This window comes from Tiliqua scincoides, chromosome 2 (assembly GCF_035046505.1).
Source record: "Tiliqua scincoides isolate rTilSci1 chromosome 2, rTilSci1.hap2, whole genome shotgun sequence".
Lineage (NCBI taxonomy): Eukaryota > Metazoa > Chordata > Lepidosauria > Squamata > Scincidae > Tiliqua > Tiliqua scincoides.
Window position 1 is genome coordinate 246,328,989 of NC_089822.1, and position 15,766 is coordinate 246,344,754.

The 15,766-nt window shown below is 42.0% G+C and overlaps 1 protein-coding gene across 1 annotated transcript in view; it reads right to left on the bottom strand.

Annotated features, from left to right (window-relative positions):
- The window catches only part of PRKAR2A (protein kinase cAMP-dependent type II regulatory subunit alpha), a 111,077-nt gene that overhangs the window by 14,193 nt on the left and 81,118 nt on the right, over positions 1-15,766 (bottom strand). The window contains exon 6 of the mRNA XM_066618498.1: positions 14,418-14,571. Within this exon, the coding sequence (XP_066474595.1) occupies positions 14,418-14,571 (154 nt within the window). The remainder of the gene's footprint in view (positions 1-14,417; positions 14,572-15,766) is intronic.

Consider the following 15,766-nt stretch of genomic DNA (forward strand, 5'->3'; position numbering starts at 1 on the left):
AGGGACAGAATACTAGAGATTACAAAACCCTGCCATAAAGAACACACCTATTAGACCTGAAGCCTGCATTCAGTGCACTGGAGAGGGGGAGTATGACGGATTGCAACTTGACTACAACAGGACAAATGGTCAAGCAAGTGCTAATAAATTTAGTAAATGCACTGAAGGGGAAGGAAAACAATTTATAGATACAGTTTATTGATTTTGTGGACCTCAAAAGCTAGTTCTTAAGAGCTGTTACGGAAAAAAAGATTAGATGAATTGACATGGACTCAATGATTCCAAGGTTGCCACTAAAATTTTATTTTTCATTTCCCTGACCAACATTTGTCAATTTCCCTGACCACCATTCAAAAATAACCACAAGTTAAAAAATGAATAGGTCATGTTGCATTAATGCAAGGCTTAATGAAATGTTCCACTCTACAACTACACAAGTCTCAACTGCAAAAATATTTGTCAAAGTAAGAGATTTAATATCAGCTTCTTTCAACATTAAATGCAGCAACATCTGTTTTGCAATTGCACCAAAAATTACACCAAGACACAAACTTTAACTCAAGTAAACTCTGAATGCTAACAAATCACATAACATTTTTGCTATTGTTTTAAAGGTACACTAAAATATATATATAAGTGTTCTATCTAAAATGGTTTCTCTGAAGCCACATTACAAAACTTATAGTTTTAAAACTGTAGTAATAATCAAGTTAGAAATGAGAATACAAGTGATCTTTTAAAGAATAAAGATTAAAGATATAAAACTATCACTTCTACATTTTTCTCTTTATTTTGTAACTCTTTTAGTATCTCATCCATTGTTTCCTCTTCCATTTTGGCTTCTTCTCTGTCTTTTTTTTAGCATTTTCAAGATGTTTAATTTGTCCCTCAAGTTTCTTCTTTCTTCTGAATTTCTTCTTGTTGCTTATGGTGTTTAGCTTCCAAGTACTCTGTGTAGTGTGCATGAGGATGCCTGACTGCAATAGATTTCTATCAATTACAAGATTCAAGTCCTCCACAGTTCAAGACAGAATCATGAACCTAACGTTGACAGACAACAGTTTCTTCATGCAAGTTCTCAATTAACATTGACTTATTAAATGAAAATCCACTTTCAACAGAAGCATTACCATGAGACAGGATAGGGCACATTTTGACAACAATCCACAGGTCTGAGAAACTTTTGTTGGACATCAAAATACCACTGTAAACATATCCAGTCCAACTTCATCAATTTGTTTTGCAACATTAGCTTGAAATTGAGCCTTGAACTCATACTGAGCAGCTGTGGTTAAAGCAGTTTATTGTTGCTTTGATTTTCCCGCTACTGTGTCATTTATCCGATTTGCTGCATGTAGAGCCCCTATTCTGGTGATTCCAAGATTTGGCTTGTATAAAATGATAGTAGGATCTAATGCTGATAGGCCACCCCCCATCTTGAACTTCAAAGGACTTCTCTCAATCAACTTTTCAGCAACAGCTACTACCATGTTTCAACAACCAAAACTTGGCCACTTGACGTTCACTCAGTTTAGTTTCTTTCAACAGCTTCTTTGCTGCAAAGCCAATGTCAACCTTGTTTCTGTCAAGCAAGTTCTCTGACAATTTCATGTCAATTGTTAACAACTGGGAACCAGAAGACACATTTTGCAGTGTTTCCGATTTTATGCAACGACTCATTAGCTTCTTGATTAGCTTACAAAGTTCTTCATACAAAAAAGGTGCTAATGGTTTTTGGTTCTGAAATCTTTGTAGAAAGGTTTGGCTCACAATCTCCAGCAATCGTTTTCATGAAAGCCATTTTGCCCTTCATGAGTGGATTTTGCATTGCAGCTTTTATACAAGTTGCAGGTTTACTGTGGGGGAGTTTTGCTTCTTCCACATATTCCTTGATGTTGTCAAAAACAGTCATAGCTCTATCAAGGCAGTTAATATTCTCCAACCATCTTGTGGAGCAAAACTTCAGGCGAAATAGTGTGCTTCCAGTCATAGCAGTGTATGATGCCCTCCTAGCTGGGGAATCTTTGAACACATAATACATGTTGCACAAGACGGAATTCAGGTCCCATTTCACTGCTTGCGATCCTGTTTTAAAAGACCCATGTACAACATGAAGGCTACAAGTTCCAAAGTCAATCAATTCTTTTCCTTCTTCTTTACAGTTAAGGTTGGCTTTAATTTCTTCTTTTAGTTTTCTCAGAAAAAGGTGATTTCTACAATCAACGGTAGTACCTATCTTCAAAAGGGGAGATAGGGATCTGCCCTCAGACTACTGACCTATCGGTCTTCTCTCTGTCCCTGCTAAGCTGTACACCTGCGGTTTTCAAACTCTCCAGGAGTTTGAAACCCGCAATAAGTCTTTGCGAGGGGTGGGGAGGCAGCAGGGGCAGGGGGAAGGCAGCAACGCGACCCCCAGGATCATGTCGCTCAGGGGCTGCAGGGACTGGGATGCACCTGTAGGGCGCCCCAGGTCAGGGAAAGGGAGAGTGGAGTGATCTTCTCTGCCTCCACAAAAGCAGAAGCGGAGCGCGATCGCCCCACTCTCCCTGACCTGGGGAACCCTACAGGCACTCACGCAGGGCTCCCCGCATACAGGGATGGCTGCTGCAGGGACTGGTGAGTGCACCCCAGTTCCTGCAGCCCCATCAGAAGGGAAAGTGGAGCAATCCTGCTCCACCTCTGGTTTTGCGGAGTGGGGCGCGATCGCTCCGATTTCACTTTTCCTGACCTGGGGAGCCCTGCTGAAAGTTGCGCAGGGCTCCCCGCACCCCCGGGAGGCTGCAGGAGGCTTGGGCAAGCGCACCCAAGCCCCTGCAGCACCCCTGAGCGGCATGATCCTGCGGATCACGCTGCTGTCTTCCCCAACTCCTGGCTGCCCCTGCCCCTTAAGGGGGCAGAGGCCAGAACCCTCAGGCTGGGGCGTCGTGACACCCCAGTTTGAATACCACTGCTGTACAAACGCCATCTTTTAAACAAATTAACAACATGGACAGAGAAGCATGACACCCTGGGAGCTGAGCAAGTGCGTTTTAGAGCTGGCAAATCTGCCTTAGACCACTGTTTAGTTTTGATGCATCTTGCCAAGAAGCAGCTGTCTAAGCAGCATTCCACATTATTTACAGCTGAGGTATTCAATCTGTGCATCCCGCCTCCCTAGGGAGGCATGGCTAGCTGATAGGGGCGTCGTGAGGCAGCTGGGGAGAGGGGTGGCTGCAGCTGACTCTGCAGAACTCTGCTCTGCTCAGCTGCACCTGCTGCCTGCTGACTTGCTGCTTTTCTTCAGCTGTGAAAGAGGTGGGTGAGGCTGGGAGGGCGTGTGAAACATGGTGGGGGGAGGTGGGAGAGAAGGCTGGCTGGACATCGGCAGAGGTGCTGCATCTCATCATGGAGCTCTCTCCATGTGCAACCTCGCCCCAGGGACTACATTTCCCAGTGTGCCCCTCACCCTGGGCGTCCTGGGATTGGTCAAGGCTGGAAGAGAGGAGAAGAGTGCGGAGGTGCTGCATCTCATCAGCACAACTCCTGACAGGCTTCAAACTGAGGGAAGAGGAAGCTCAGCGAAGGAGGGAGCCAGCCTGCTCTTAGTGGGGGGTGTCCAAATGCCCCAGCCTGCATTCCTCCATCTTGCCTGGGGGGAATGGGGTGGCATATGCATGTTGGGTGTATGTGTGTAAGCAGCCCCCATCTACTTTGGGGTGAGTTGTAATCTTGCTCTGTGTGGCTGCAATCCTTTCCACACTTTCCTGGAAGTAAGCCCCATTGACTCAAATCGGACTTACTTCTGAGTAGACCTACACAGGCTTGGGGTCTGTGTCAGCTTAACCAAGGATCCTCAACTTTCTCTTTTTCCTCCCCCTTCAAAAATAAAAAAAAACACTCTTGATGGCTTTGTCTCCAAAAAAATCCCTATTCCTTTTTAGCCATTCCCCTTTTTCCTCCTGCCTCCTTTTTTTTTTGGGGGGGGGGGGACTGCTATTGTAAGACAAAAGGCACAATCCTAGCTAGGTCTACTCAGAAGTAAGTCTTATTGTGTTCAATGGGACTTACTACCAGGAAAGTGAGTTTAGGATTGCAGCCAAACAGTCTCCAGGTCTCAGTTTGCAACAGTCCGCAATTAGAAGATACACACAAAACAGTCTTCCCCTCCCCCAGCAAGTTCATCCCAAACCCTCTAGGTGTGCTACTAACAAACTCAGGGCACAATCCTAACCAGGTCTACTCAGAAGTAAGTCCTAAGTGTGGTTAGGATTGCAGCCTCAGAGTGCTGGCAGCTGTTTTTTTGTTTCTAGTGTATAACACCTTCATCCCCATTTTGGGGGTAACTGAGGTGAGGTGTTGTAATGGGGACCTGTGGCCAATGGCCACAAGGATCAGGGGAGGCGCAAGCCGGAAAAGTTCAAGAACCACTGATTTACGGCCTTCCTAGATCTGAAGGCGGCTTTCAATTCGGTCCATAGAAATCTGCTATGGTCTAAATTATCTAAACTAGGTATCGATCCAAGATTATTATTTTTGATCAAGAGGCTGTATTCCAACACCTCATGTCAAGTCAGATTGAATACACAAAATCATCTTTCTGATTCTTTTTGTAGCAATAAAGGAGTGAAGCAAGGTTGTGTCCTTGCTCCCACTTTAATTTGTTTATTAACAATTTATCGGCACATTTGGCCTCCATTGACTCACACTGCCCTCAACTTAATCATCGAAAGGGTACCTCTACTCGTATATGCAGATGACATGGTCTTACTTTCCTGAAAACGTGTCGGGTTGGAACGCCTGATAGCCGGATGTATCCAATATCTTTCCATTAATGCCCTAAAACTCAATTACACCAAGTCTAAAATTCTTGCTTTTGAGAAAACTTGGATATGTCGCTCCTGGGTTTTTCATGGCAAGGCAATTCAGCAAGTTAAGACGTTTTCATGGCAAGGCTATTCAGCAAGTTAAGACGTTTAAGTGGGCTTGAATTTCCACTATAAGCTGTCTTGGGTCTCTCAGCATATCTTGGCATTAAAATCTGCTAAACTTTCATCCCAGGCCATATTATGCTTCTTCTACTCAAGAGGCAATGCTTGCGTCCCAGCAGCTCTGCGCATCTTCAACACTAAAACTGTGGCTCAACTTCTCTTTGGAATTCAGATTTGACTCCCAGCTTTTAATCAGGAGGTTGAAAGGGTTCAATCTACCTTTTTATACAAAATCCTTGGCCTGGCCCACTGTGTTCCATATGAGGCCTTATGCATGGAGGCAGGACAGTATAGGCTCAAGTATTTAGCATGGACCAGATTTGTTAAATTCTGGCTCAACGTTGGCTTTAAGGCAGGACAAGCTCCTTCAAGCATTGCTTGCCTATTCATGGCAATCCACTGGCTTTCAGCGTTTTGTTCTAAGAATCTGATCTATTGGCCTTCCACTGAACATCTTGGGTAATGAAATGCTAAATAAGACTAGCTTGAGCAAATGCTCCCCTCTCTAGATACAGCTACCTCTGGTCCTTGGTCAGCGCCCTAAATATCTGCATTTGATATCTGACCCTCAGGCCCTCATTTGCAATTGCTCACACTTGCCAGATGCAATGTTTCCATTGCTTGAACTTGAAGCCAGATTTAGGCGCCATCCTCCGATTTCCACTATATGCTTGTATAATCTGGGAGCTATTGAATCTCTAGGACATATGGTATTGCACTGCCCTCAATATAAAGATACCAGAAGCATGTTTTTAAATTCATTGCTGATTTGTCTTCCGCATGCACGGGCTGAGGTAATCTTGCACCTGTTGCTTGCTTCTACTGATGAGCAGGCTATAAACCAACTGGTCAGTTTCCTGTATGCCATTCTAACTAGACAAAGATTCACTTTTCTAACATATCCCAATGATTTTATTTTTTAGAAAATGAGTGTTTGCTTTTTTTGTGTGTATACTTGTGCATGTCTGTATGCTCTTTGTCTGTATGCTTAATAATGCCTAATAAAGGTGTCTGAATCTGAAAAAAGATGATTTACGTTTGGCCCATCCATAGATACTTGTAATAATTTCACAACTGATAAAGACATGTCTTCTTGAAACTTCTGAAGAAGATCTTCAGCAGCAGCAGTTTGAGGAAAAACACTGGTTAGATACCGTGTGGAAACTTTATGACAGCAATCATCCCCAAAATGAACCACTAAATCCATCTGTCCCTTTTGAACCACCAAAGCTTCATCAAAACAGATAAATGTTTAGCATTGTTTCAGCTGTTTCACTAACAGATCAGAGAAATAGGGTGCCAAGCCAAAAGCAACAACATACATTGCTTTTGTTTTTTCAAGATGAAACTGTTGAGCTATCTGGCTATCTGAGAATTCGCTTGAATAACTCACTGATCTTGTTACAAGAGTTAAATGACATCTTCAACACCAGTTGCAAAGCCCACAGGCACTCTGCTACCCTAACACAGTCCTTGATTACATAGGCAGCCATACTAGTTTGTGTGGTGGGTAATTCTTTGTCATTTTCATCACTCTGATCATGTTTTCCAGTTTTTGCAGGGGCTGTCTCTTCACCCTTTTTGGTTTTACTACGTATTTGAACTTGTACTTGGCTTTGAACATAAACATATTGTGATAGACTGTTGACTTGATTTAATTTTCAGGTTCTTCTGTTGTAATGGTCCTTGTGCATGAGACTCCACAGCTCTAATTCCCATCTTACTTAGTTCAAAGGTTTTGTATCACCCTTTACAATAACCTTTGCATTTGTCTCCAGTAACTGGTGATAGCCATGGAACGAAGTCAGGATGAAGTCTGAAATCCAGCCGCTGCATACTAAAAACTGTTCTCTTGGAATCCATCTTCAAAATGTGCTTTCAGATACAGTTGGTACACAGAACCACCTGCCTGACACCAAGATGTTAGCAGATTTGTTTTCTGGTAAGTAGGAACTTATCAAAGCTGGGAAAGTTTCACTTTCTGGTTTCAGAAAGTGTAATGAGCAGATCAGCAGCAAGAAAGCAAGAAAGGTGGAGGTTCTGCAATCTGGAGAAGCAGACAACCCTCATTTGCAACCTTTATGCATGGGAGAAGTCAGGAAAAGAGGATGGAAGAGCTGGTACTCTAAACTCCAGCAGGAACAAGCAATCACATTTGCAAAATTTACTTTGCATGGTGCAGAGTACAAAGTGCTAGTTGTCTGTAAAATCCAACAGCAGCAAAATTCATTTGCAACTCTGTGCTAGGTTTAGCAGGAGACAAAACATCCATTTCATATACAAGCATGACCCAAAGCTTATCTTTATATGTAAGTTAAATGCAGTACTAGCAGGTAGGGATGAAAACAGTTAGATGTTTAAAGCTCGTATATTGCTAAACGTTTAAATTAGCCTTGCTTTGCAAATGCTACAGACAGACCTTGGAAAACATGCAGGGACAGAACTCAACAAACACATTAGGCTGATTGCTGAGGGTGGAGCTGAGAAAAAGATAGAGGTGGGAAAGAGCATCATTAAGTTTTACTTGTATTCTGCTACTTCTCTATTCCAGTTGTCACAAGAACAGATCATGCTCTTGCAGCAGCAGGTCAAAAATCCACCGCTTGAATATGTTTTAATCACAATTTCCCTGACTTCAGACCAATTTCCCTGATTTTCCCTGACCAATTTCAATTTCCCTGACTTTCCAGAAAGTGGCAACCCTGGATTCAATGATCAGTGCAGCCATTAAAAATATGCAAGATGTGATTCTATCTATCATGAATTGCATTGTCACTGTCAACAAAGTGCATAGAATATACACCTTTTTTAAAATCAAAGGGAGGGCAGCATTAGGAAAGAACTTGGGTGGCTAGATTCAGTATCTGGCTCCTATGTTAGTAAACGAAATCAAAGTTGGCAATGCCATAACATAGTGCCGTTCTACCTCAACGGACACCATGGGATGAGTGAAACGTTCTTGATTTCCACATATATTTTCAGTATTGCAATAGTAGTTGTAGCACTCATCTTACCTATGTCCTTACTATATGATTCAGTTATCAGTCCTTGGCTTCAATTTAAAATTACTAGAAACAATAATGTTTATTATTTGCTTATTTTAGATATTTATATCCTGCCTTTCAATCATAAAAATGATGCCCAAGGTGGCTGATATGCTCTTTGAATAGTGTCTAAGACAGCAATTTTTAACCTTTTTCATCTCAGGGCACACTGACAAGGCACTAAAATTGTCAAGGCACACCATCAGATTTTTTACAATTGACAAGGCACATCATGCTGCCAGTGGGGGGCTCACATCCTCCATGGGCCCTACTGATAAATGACTTTCCCCCAAATTCTTGTGACATACCTGTGGACCACTCACAGCACACCAGTGTGCCACGGCACAGTGGTTGAAAATGGTTGGTCTAAGAGGCAGTCACTCTATGGTGAGGGCTTAGCATTCCTTAAGGAGTGAGCCTGCACAGAAACATTTCAGTTCTGAAAATTATGTGGATCATCCATGAAATCAAGCATCTCTGGATCTACAGGTTGAGCCTGGGTTCCATTCCAAGCACTTAGGTAGATGGTCAAAAACGCACTATAGCAAATCAATTTAAAAAACAAAGCTCCTTTGTTCCTGTGATTTAAAAACAGCCTTGCTGACCAAGATAAGAGGCATTAAGAGGACAATCCATCAATCAGTCCTCCTCCAAGCGTTTACAAAGGTCCCTCCCTTCACCAATGCAAAGTGATCAGCTTTCTTTCAGGTGCTCAGGGGGAAGGGAGGGGTTGCCTGGAGGGAGAAGGATTGATGGATTGTCAGCCAGCTGCCCCCTCTCTCTCATTAAGGAGACTATTGTTAAAGGACTGTTCAGTTTTTTAAACTGATTTTAAAGGGATGCATTTTTACCCTTCTCCATGGATCAGTACATTCCTTCTCATTTGCAGTGGCCATTCATGTTGAGTCAAATTCGTGTATAAAAAATCATGTGTAACAAGGCTGGACCTGTACTTTCAAACTAAAAAATTCATGGAATAAGATACATCAAGCAAACTGAGGAGATCCTCTGTCCACCATTAACTACCTATGGTGTAGCTCCTCTTCTGTATACTACAGAGCAGTGTTCTCACACATTTAGCATTGGGACCCACTTTTAAGAAAAAATCTTGTTGGGACCCACTGGAAGTAATGTCATGACCAGAAGTGACATCATCAAGCAGGAAAATTTTTAACAATCCTAGGCTGCAATCCTACCCACACTTACCCAGGAGTAAGTCTATTTACTATCATTGTTAAAAGCGTATAAACAACACAGTCCTGGAACGAGCTGGAATCCCTAGCATGTATGCACTGCTGAAACAGAGACGCCTGCGTTGGCTTGGTCATGTCGTGAGAATGGATGATGGCTGGATCTCAAAGGATCTCCTCTATGGAGAACTCGTGCAAGGAAAGCGCCCTACAGGTAGACCACAGCTGCGATACAAGGACATCTGCAAGAGGGATCTGAAGGCCTTAGGAGTGGACCTCAACAGGTGGGAAACCCTGGCCTCTGAGCGGCCCGCTTGGAGGCAGGCTGTGCAGCATGGCCTTTCCCAGTTTGAAGAGACACTTGGCCAACAGTCTGAGGCTAAGAGGCAAAGAAGGAAGGCCCATAGCCAGGGAGACAGACCAGGGACAGACTGCACTTGCTCCCAGTGTGGAAGGGATTGTCACTCCCGAATTGGCCTTTTCAGCCACACTAAACGCTGTTCCAGAACCACCTTTCAGAGCGTGATACCATAGTCTTTCGAGACCAAAGGTTGCCAACAACAATACATAGTAGTCTGTTACAAGTACAGGTCTGTAACATTTCCCCAAATGCAGTCACAGGCTATGGTAGCATCAAGTCTAATATATTAAAAATAAAATATTGAAATGAATGGGGACCCACCTGAAACTGGCTCACGAACCACCTAGTGGGTCCCGACCCACAGTTTGAGAAACACTGCTATAGAGGGAAACGAGACATAACATTGCCACTTCTAACTAAAATACTACAGAAGGAGAGGCTAAAGACAGGAAATGTTACTCTGAAAATTATTAACACAGAATCAGAAGGCTGCTTCTTGGACAAATGAAAAAAGCATGAAAAAAGCATGCATGAAAAAAGCATGACTGAAAGAAAACTAAAATTGAAAAATTTAGAGAATTAGGGAGAGTGAAGACAGACATTTGGAAAGCAAGAACAGAAAGATTGGTTTGAAACTGAGAATATCTACACAGCTATGGAATTTTTCCAGAATTATCCAACTGCACACAGCAGGGAACAGAAGCCAGTATTTTTTATACATCTATGCAAGAATTACAGGAAACAGTAATTCAGCTTTTTATTTTTGACATGCCAGTCAATGTATGCTTGCCATGCTCAAGGTTAATGGCTTCTACATGACATATGACAAGAGATGGGGAGGGGAACCTGTCATTCAAAAGTGTCCCCAGGCTCTAACAAGCAGCTTTGAAACCAAGTAAGTAATTGAGATAGCTTTTCCAAGGGATGGCAGTAGTATAAGGAAGAAAGGGAACAATGGAGAGACTCTCTGGGAAGTTGAAAATGGTGCAGCTAATCAAGAGGAATATAGTTATAACCAAGCAAATCCATACCAATAGAGCAGCAGGTGGCAAACCCTGGCCAGCAGGCTGGATCCAGAGCCTGGAAAACGACTACCCCCATGTGTGCTGTGCTTACCCTTCAGTTGCGCAGCATATTGTCTTTCCATCTAATCTCTGGAGAAAATCACGATGGACAGCTGCGCTGCCCGTCACCCCAGTAGGCTATGTGCCCTGATTTTGGGGCAGAAGTGACTGCTCGGAGCAACTTTCTGCAGAGATCAGCTGGAAAAGATGAGAAACTGTGTAGTGGAATGAAAAGTGTCCCACATGCGGGGGAAGGCATTTTCATAATGCAGTGGTCCCAAAGTTTGGAGACCACTGCAACAGAGCATGAATAATGAAGTTGTTTACATTTTCCAACATTGTTGTCACCCTGCCTTAAAAATAAAAAGCCAGTTCTAAAAAGAATTAACATCTTTCAAACATTAATTCTAAAAAGACTTAGCATCTTTCAAAGGATGGTATCTGGAATAAAATGCCATCATTTATTTTGCAATCCTTGGCACATCTACTCAGAAGTAAATTATCTTGAATTCAGTTGGTCTTAGTCCCAGGTAAACGTGCATAAGATTTATATAAATTCCCTTATATTACTTTATAATAAATTATATAATTTAGGATTAGCATCAACTACTGCATTGTTACTATTATTTGCTTGAATTTAACTAAATGTAGTTTTCAACCAACAGTCAGGAAATGGAAAACCAATTCCTGAACACTAAAAGATGCACAAGTAACTGTTTTATATACACCACCTGATCAAAATCACTCCAAATCACCACACAGACTGATGATACACAGGTTGCCACAAGGCCCGTTGAATTTAGTGTACATGAAGAAGCTCAGACATCAGAGTCACCGAGGCCAATTACAGTGGACAACTATAAAGTGCTCCAAGATTAGCAGCTGCAGGAAAATCAGAGAACAGTGCTTGAAGGACAGTTCCTCTTTTTGTAAACATATTCCAGGAAAAAGCAGCAAAGTCAGCCACTGTTGGAGACTTTACAAAGCTCTTTCCATTCCATCTTGGAGGGATGAAGATTTATACAGGCATTTTTCCAACTCTATATATGTCACTAAAGCAAATGAGCAAAAATGAATTGGCAAGTGGAACCAAGCAACAAGCACATTTAATATTTGCTGGGACTGAAAGACCTACACAGGTAGTTTGGCATGCCCAAGGTGCTTTTGGATTATGAACATGTCATCCAGCAGTTTGGCAAACAGATGTTAACAGACACATATGTTAACAGGTGCACATGGTCATGGATGCATGATAAGACATCACGTGGCCCAGACCAGGCTCATGTAGTTCTTGACTATGCTGAAGCCAAAGGAACATCAGGTACACAAGGTATAAGGCAAAATTTCAGTTCTACATACTGGCTACCTGCCTGCTTAGGACAGAGAATCTTCTTGTAGAATTCCATGAGCAACTACATCCTGCCATCTATTCTGACTTGCAAAATAATGCAATAATTCTGGGAGCTTCCTGTTCTTACACCAAACATGACCACTTAGGATACAAATGCCAAGCTTCCCATCACCAACTGCACTGTTAAGACAATCACAGTCCTATGCTAAATGGCATACTGGTTCCATGAGTAACTGGAAGCGTCTAGTCACACATTTCCCAAGATTTGACATAAAAACAAAATTGCTCTGTCTATTGGGAACAGGCAGAAGAAACACATCAAGGATAATCTCTTCACATATGGATTATGAGACAATTCCACAACAGACTAAGGGCCAAAACCTATCCAATTTTCTAGTGCTGATGCAGTTGTGCCAATGGGATGTGTGCTGCATCCCGTGGTGGAGGGACAGTCACTGGGGCCTTCTTAAGGTATAGGAACATATGTTCCCTTACCATGGGGCTGCATTGTGGCTACACCAGAGCTGGAAAGTTGGATAGGATTGGGCCCTAAAACATTATAAAAAGCCTGATCATAGAACTCCAAAATATCCCTTACATCTAATCTTATTCTGTCTGAGAGTTATCCCATCCTCCTGTACTGTTCTCTCATCTCATCAGCAACCCAGGAAATCTCCATGCCAATTTTCTGTTCCCTGAACCCCTTCTGAAAAAATATGTGTGCTGTTTCAGTGTGGAGTTGTGTATGGATTCTATCTCTGAGAATTCCAAGTTCAGGTGACCAATTTACCAAGACCTCTGCACTTAAAAAGGCCAGTGGACTTCGCCTGCACAGAAGCAAATACCATCCCTCCCTCTCAATACCCCAAGCTCAGAGGGATGGATGCATGAGCTAAGAGTAGTATACAGAAGGGAGCAAACTCCCACACCATGCATGATTTTGGACTGAATAGGTTTATGGCGCTCCCTGTGATTCACCTCAGTTACAGAGAATTCAACTGTATCCAGGTCTTAGCTTGAGTTCCTGCTTTCTCTTACCTTAGTATCTGGTACATCTTGTCAATCCCCTTGTACGTCCCCAAACCCTCTTTTCTCCTTCTCAACCTTTTATCCTCCTGGATAGTTCCCTAATTTCCACAGGTGCTAATGTCACCCCCCCTCTTCTTTCCGCTTCTCCATTCTGCATATTTGCAAATTTTGCATTTTGTTCTTCTCCCCTTTCAGGAAATTAGACTTTTCTCTTACCTAGCAACTGAGCGATTCTATTTTCTTCATTTCCTCCTCTCTTTTATTGTACATTTATCCCCACAATAAATATTATTGTATCTACACCTATATCTCCACTTCTCCCATTCTTGGTAAATGCCAAATTCAATTGGAGTGTGACACAAAAGATTCCCTTGTGCATGCAAATTATTACATGCCTGATAATACAGTTGCTAAAAATGAGAATTTCAAAAGCTGCTTGAAATATTTGAATTTTACCCTGCCTTTCTCCCCAATATGGAATGAAATTCCAATATGGAATGGGTGCATCTTGACTTGCAAGTAAAAAACACCTGATTACAAACACAAGTTCTACAAACATTACTACTTAATCCCGAAGAAATATTGCCTATCCAATTTTTTTATATGTCGCCATGAGCAACTGATGTTGGAAAGGCAACTAATAAATTCACTAAAAAGAATTAATATTTAGCCAACAGCCAGTATAATTGTGCTGCTCCTAACCAGGGCCTGTCAGAGGTTGCCATGGTCAGACACTGGCCAAGGGCACAGGCCTCTCTCAGGGTCCACTCAGCCACCCTCTGAAGCTCTATCTGCTGCCCAGTTTCTGGGTAGTAGGAAGAGAAGAGTTTTCTTTTCCACAATTGCTAGTGTTTGCTGGAACTATGACTGCTACTAACCCCTCCTATCACCCAGTAACTAAAACAGGGATGCTTACTGGATGATGGAAGAAACAGCTGCAGTGGACAGAGTTCTTCATGCAGGCACTACAAGTGGTGACACATAGAGCTTGCCTTTCACCACCTGCCATCCAATTTCTTGGAAGAGGGGGGTGGGATGCAGGTGAGCATGCATGCATGCAAACAAGGGTAGAGAAGAGAACTAATGTTTGAGGATATGTATAACCAAAAAGGTAAAAATCTGTCATAGAGAAGTGGTTGTCAGGTACCTGTATAAGAGACACAACATTACAATTACTGCAACTAGGTGCATGATGTTAAACGAACCCCTTACATTACCAGCAGATGTAGCATATGCTACAACCATAACATAGACAGACCTACAATGCATATATCAATTAAGTATACACAACCTCGACAACTTGAATAATTAATAATAACAATAACTAGCCCTGCCAAATTCAGGCAGGGTGAAGAACGATAGCAGCGGGTTTGGTTATCCTTGCATAATACACCCCCCTCCACATACTTACCAGTCCCCAAAGGGCTCCTTCTGTTGTGGCAATAATTGTTGCAGCTCTAGGAGTGTTGTACATCAAGGCTAGCTCCCCAAAACTGCCATGATTATCATAGCGGCCAACACATCGAGTCTGGCCATCTCTTGCTACAAAAATATCATACAATCCCCTAGAATGATGGGAAAAGTACAAACGTGGAATTAGACAAAATGTAAATACTACGTATAAATAAAAACTCAGTTTGGCATAAACAAGGAATACTGTTTAAACCCCACAATGCAAATAAGAATTCTGAAATTTCTCCTCTGTGATTTGTATTGAAAATACCATGCCAGAAAAGTTAATGATCTGCCTTCAAATTTGCCCTTTCCCTTTTTAGTGTTCTTTATTTGGATTCCTTGTTTTCTTATAAGTGCTATAGGGATTTAATGTCTTTGCAACATAATTTTATTATGAATTGTTCAGAAGCATTTTGTAAAGCAGCACCATCATTATTCAAAATTTTACAGATGGGGCAACTGAGGCAGAGCTAAAGAAATGACTCTCAAGGTCACCAAATGAGCTAATTCTGCTCCATGGGAAAGCAGTGGACTACACAGTTACCTCTTTAACTGTTTCTAATCAAAGCATGAATCACTGAATCTTTTCTCAGTGCCACTAAGAGAAGCCAAACTACCCTGTGTAAAAAGGTTAGGACAAAACTATATTTTGGAATGGGGCAATATTAACTTAGAAAACTGATTTTCATCAGGGCTACATATATAGCAACATAAGGAGGAATATTTTCATATGTTTGAGACATGGGTCTTAATCTGTCCTCTAAAATCATAAACCACTGCAGGGTCTGAAGAGATATACCAAGCTATATTTTGTAATCAGACAACCTTAAATCTAACCAATTCCCTGCTTTCCTAGTAAAAAACACTCTACTACACAAAGGATTATAATCTATAAGAAAAACAATAATGCTATCCTACCTCTGGAGAATTTTGCCAATTCTTACCTAAGAGTAAGCCCCATTGAATTGAGTGAGATGTACTTCTGAGACTATGTGCCTTGGATTACACTGCCAGTGTCCACCCTTCAATGTGCCTGCACTGGTTCTACAACTGATCTCACACAGAAGGAAGCTACAGGCTCATAGATTCCAACATGCAACTTGCTAGTCTCACAAGGATTACTTTAATTCCATGCAGGATACTACAGGTCAAAGAGTCTTCCAGGCTATGACACCTAAATATTATTTTTATCCTTACAACTTATTTTTATCCTTACAAGGTTTGAAATTAAATACTTGAATTGAGGGATAGAAGAGTGTGTGCGTGGACAACATTCACAGTAGTATATAAGTGAAAGAGCCAAAG